The 4,610-nt window shown below is 41.8% G+C and overlaps 2 protein-coding genes across 2 annotated transcripts in view; one reads left to right on the forward strand and one right to left on the reverse strand.

Moving 5' to 3' along the window:
* Nucleotides 1-444, reverse strand: part of TM7SF3 (transmembrane 7 superfamily member 3) — a 101,326-nt gene extending 100,882 nt beyond the window's left edge. Inside the window, exon 1 of the mRNA XM_007949799.1 lies at nt 306-444. Within this exon, the coding sequence (XP_007947990.1) occupies nt 306-444 (139 nt within the window). The remainder of the gene's footprint in view (nt 1-305) is intronic.
* Nucleotides 443-4,610, forward strand: part of MED21 (mediator complex subunit 21) — a 13,179-nt gene continuing 9,011 nt past the window's right edge. The window contains exon 1 of the mRNA XM_007949784.1: nt 443-484. Within this exon, the coding sequence (XP_007947975.1) occupies nt 443-484 (42 nt within the window). The remainder of the gene's footprint in view (nt 485-4,610) is intronic.

The following is a 4,610-nucleotide window of genomic DNA, read 5'->3' on the forward strand; positions in this document are numbered from 1 at the left end:
TAGTAGGTTTTGAGATCTGGCAGTGTGAGACCTCCTACTTCTAACAAGGTATTTTGAACCTTGCACTGCCCCCATGTTACTCAAAAGATGTCCAGCCAGCCTTTCTCTCCCGGGCCTGCCAATCTAAATAAAGCAAGCCTCTGGTAAGTCCTTTGACTGCTAACCAGAAGGCTGGAGGTCCAAACCCACCAGCCACTCCTTGGAAGGAAGATTAGGCAATCTACTTCCGTAGAGACACCTCCTCAAAAACCCGAGGGGTCGCTAGGAGTCCAATCGACTTAATGGCAGTGAGTAGTAAGTCTCACTTCCTCCTCCTCCGCATTTTCTTCGTGATCCCACCCCTTCAAGGAACACAGCTCTGTGACTGGTCACGACGTTTTCTCCATCTGTCCAATCGCAGACGACCAGCAGCTTTAGTGTCTCCTCTCCGTAAGGGAGAAACATGGCGGACCGGCTCACTCAGCTGCAAGATGCGGTGAACTCGGTAGGGAATTTCATTCTTAGGGTCTGTCTTTGTCTTTCCTGGGGTGAAGCAAGGGAAGAAAGGGGGCTTGAGAGAGAAAAAGCGGAAGTAGAGAGTAGACTGAGTTAAGATTCACCAAAAAGCGCTCGGGGCGGCAGGAAAACCCATGACGAACTCTTGAGATCTGAGCTGCCCTCAGGGCAATGTTTCGAGCTAGAAGCGAATGAAAGCAGCTCTTTCGCCAGAGATTGAGGAGGGAAAGTGAGGATCTCTCATCTCTCCAACACTGCGCAGGACTCTTAGGCTTTACAGTACTGCCTTGTTCTAGTTGAGAGTAATTTTGTTTTTTTGTTACAGGCTCTCTTTGGTGGGAGGAGGGTGAGGGAAGGAAGGGACGAAGAAGGGTTTTGTTTTGTCTTAACAATTCAGAGCCACTGAGACGAGCCTGCGCGCTTGCAGATTGGATCTTTAACTGAATGTTTGCTAAGAGGATTTTTTCGCCGCAGCTTTTAGGTTGGGGTCGGAGGAGAAGGCGGGACAGAGGTTTGGGAGTGATGGTGAAGTCATGTTTTTTCCTGCTTAATTTCTAAATACCAAAGGTCTTATTCCATGTCTTCGCCACTTAGCATAGAAAATCAAATCAAACCCATTGTCATGGAGTAGATTCTGAATAGATGCCACATACTTCTCTCACAAAGCGGCTGGTGGGTTCTAACCGCAGACCTTTATCGGTTTGCAGCCAAGTGCTTGAACCACTGCACTTCCAGGGTTCCCTCACAGCCTGGAAGTAGTAGTTAGTCAGTTGGCGGTGAGAAGGTGGAGCTAAGTGTGGATGTTGAGTATTGTGGGTTTTTTTTTTCATTTGATTTTTATTTTTGCAGTGTTCTCTCCCCTCCCCTGCCACCCTGGTAACCAACAGTTTGCTTCCGTATTTAAACTTTTACTTGCCTTTTTACGATAATGAACTAATAAAATATTTGTCCTTCTGTGATTGACTTATTTCACTCAGGATAATGTTGTCCAAGTTTTTTCACTATATGTGGTGTTTTGCAGATTCTACAGTATTTTTTTAGTGTTGCATAGTATTACATTATGTGTATGTACCATAGTTATCCACTTCTTTGTTGGTGGGCACGAAGATTGTTTCCATCTTTTTGCTATTGTAAATAGTGCTGTGATGAACATGGGTGTGCATATATGTTCTTGTCTTGGCTCTCACTTCTTTAGGATACATACCTAATAATGGGATTGCTGGATCAAATGGTATTTCTAATTCCAACTTTTTCGGGAATCACCATACTGCTTTCCACAGTGGTTGTGTCATTTTACAGTCTCGCCAGCAGTGTATGAGAGTCCCCATCTCTCCGCATCCTTGCCAGCATTTCTTATTTTCTGTCTTGTTGAATTTGGCTATTACTGCTGGGATAACATGGTAACTCATTCTTGTCTGATTTGCAGCTTTCTAATGGGCAATCCTACTTCCGTAGTGATACTGCCTCGGAAACCCAAGGAGGGGTCGCTATGAGTCGGGGCCGACTCGATGGCACATAACAACAACAACAACAACAATGATTGTGAACACTTCTTTATGTGTTTGTTGGCCGCCTGAATATCTTCTTTGATGAAGTGTCTATTTGTGTCTTCTGCCCATTTTTTAATTGGATTGTTTGTCTTTTTGGTGTTGAGGTGTTGGAAAACCAAAAAAACAAACTCACTGCCATTGAGTTGGATCCGACTCATAGCTACCCCTTCTTGGGTTTCTGAGGTGGTATCACTATGGAAGTAGAATTGCCCAGCCTTCCCTCTGAGGAGTGGCTGTTGGGTTTGAACTGCCAGCCTTCTGGTTAGCAGTCATATGCCTTAGGCACTACGCTACCAGTGCTCCCTGAGGTGTTGGAGTTTTCTGTAAATTTTAGAGTTAACTCCTTTGTCAAATATGTCGTTGTGGAATATTTTTTCCCTATCTTTAGGTTCTCTTTTGACTCTTGGAGGAGTCTTTTGAAGCACATAAAAATTAAATTTTTAGAAGGTCCCATTCATCTAGTTTATCTTCTGCTGTTTGTTCATTTTGGGTTATGTTTGACAGTCTATTTATGCCATAAATTAGGGCCCCTAAATTTGCTCCTTCCTTGGAAGGAAGGTTGGGCAATCTACTTCCATAGTGATACTGCCTCGACAACCCAAGGAGGGGTTGCTATGAGTTGGGTCCAACTCGATGGCACATAACAACAGCAACAACAAATTTGCTCCTATCTTTTCCTTGAGGAACTTTATAGTTTTAGGTTTCACATTTAAGTCTTTGATCTATCTGGAGTAAGTTTTTGTGTATGGTGTGAGATATGGATCTTGTTTCATTTTTCTGAAAATGAATATCCAGTTTTTCCAGCCCCATTTGTTAAAGAGACCATCTCTTCTCCATTTAATGGATTTCAACCCTTTGTCAAAGATCAGGTGACCATAGGTTGATGGATGTATTTCTGGGTTCTCAGTTCTGTTCCACTGTCTATGTGTCTGTCATACCAATACCAGGCTGTTTTGACTACAGTGGCTGTGCAGTGGATTTTGAGATCTGGGAGTGTGAGACTTCCTACTGTGTTGTTGTTCTTCAATAGTCCTTTGCTTATCTAAGGTCTTTTTCCTTTCCATATAAAGTTAGTGATTGGTTTTTCCATATCCTTAAAGAATGTTGATAGAGTCTGGATTGGGATTGCTTTGAATGTATAGATTGCTTTGGGTAGTAGTGACGTTTTCACAATGTTCAATTTTTCTATCCACAGACTTGGTATGTTCTTCCATTTATCTCTTATGGTTTCTTGAAGTAGTGTTTTGTAGTTTTCTTTGTACAGGTCTTTCATGTCTCTGGTACGATTGATTCCCTAGTATTGTATTTTTTTGGCAGCTATTGTAAATAATATTGATTTCCTTATTTCTTTTTCAGCAGTCTCTTTGCTGGTAGTGGTGGTGATAGTGTTATGTGCGGTCGAATCAGAGCCTACTAATAGCGACCCTCCTTGGGTTTCCAAGGCACTATCACTACAGAAGTACATTACCCAACCTTCCTTCCAAGGAGTGTCTGGTGGGTTTGAACTGCCAGCCTTCTGGTTAGCAGTCAAGTGCCTTAGGCACTATGCTGTCAGAGCTTCTCTTTGATGGTGTAGAGGAATCCAACTGATTTTGTGTGTTACTCTTGTATCCTACCACTATGCTAAATCTTTCAATTAGTTCCAGTAGTTTTCTTGTTGAGTCTCTTGGATTTTCTATGTGTAGGCTCATATCACCAGCAAATAGGGATAGTTTTACTTTTTCCTTACCAATTTGGATGCCTTTGATTCTTGCCTTGTTGCCCTAGGTAGGACTTCTAATACAGTGTTGAATAGGACTGGTGATAGAGAGCATCTTTGTCTGATTCCTGTTCGCAAGGGGAGCAGTTTCAGTCTCTCTCTATTGAGAATAATGTTGGCTGTTGGTTTTGTGTATATGCCCTTTATTATGTTGAGGAATTTCCCTTCTGTTCTTGTTTGAGAGTTCTCATCAGGAATGGGTGTTGGATTTTGTCAAATGCCTTTTCTGCATTGATTGATGTGATCATGTGGTTCTTTTCCTTTGTTTTATTTATGTGATGGGTGATGTTGATTGTTTTTCTAAGATTAAACTATCTTTGTATACCTGATATGAACCCCACTTGCTCATAATGTATTATTTTTTTGATATGTTGTTGGAGTCTATTGGCTAGGATTTTGTTGAAGATGTTTGTGTCTGTATTCATGAGGGAAGGAAGGTGGGGCAATCTACTTCTGTAGTGATACTGCCTTGGAAACCCAAGGAGGGGTCGCTTTGAGTTGGGTCCTACTCAATGGCACATAACAACAACAACATTGGTCTGTAGTTTTCCTTTTTAGTGATGTCTTTGCCTGCTTTTGGTATCAAGGTTATATTTTCTTCATAAAATGAATTTGGGAGGATTCCATCCTTTTCTGTGTTCTGGAATAGTTTGAATAGGCTTGGTGTCAGTTCTTCTTTGAACATTTGGTAGAATTCTCCAGTGAAACTGTCTGGGTCAGGACTTTTGTTGGTAGTTTTTTTATGACCTGTTCAATTTCTTCTTTTGTTATGGGTCTGTTGAACTTTTCCACCTCAGTCTGTGTGA

The sequence above is a fragment of the Orycteropus afer genome, unplaced genomic scaffold (genome assembly GCF_000298275.1).
Source record: "Orycteropus afer afer isolate SDZICR_OR568_19922 unplaced genomic scaffold, OryAfe1.0 scaffold00254, whole genome shotgun sequence".
NCBI classification, from domain to species: domain Eukaryota; kingdom Metazoa; phylum Chordata; class Mammalia; order Tubulidentata; family Orycteropodidae; genus Orycteropus; species Orycteropus afer.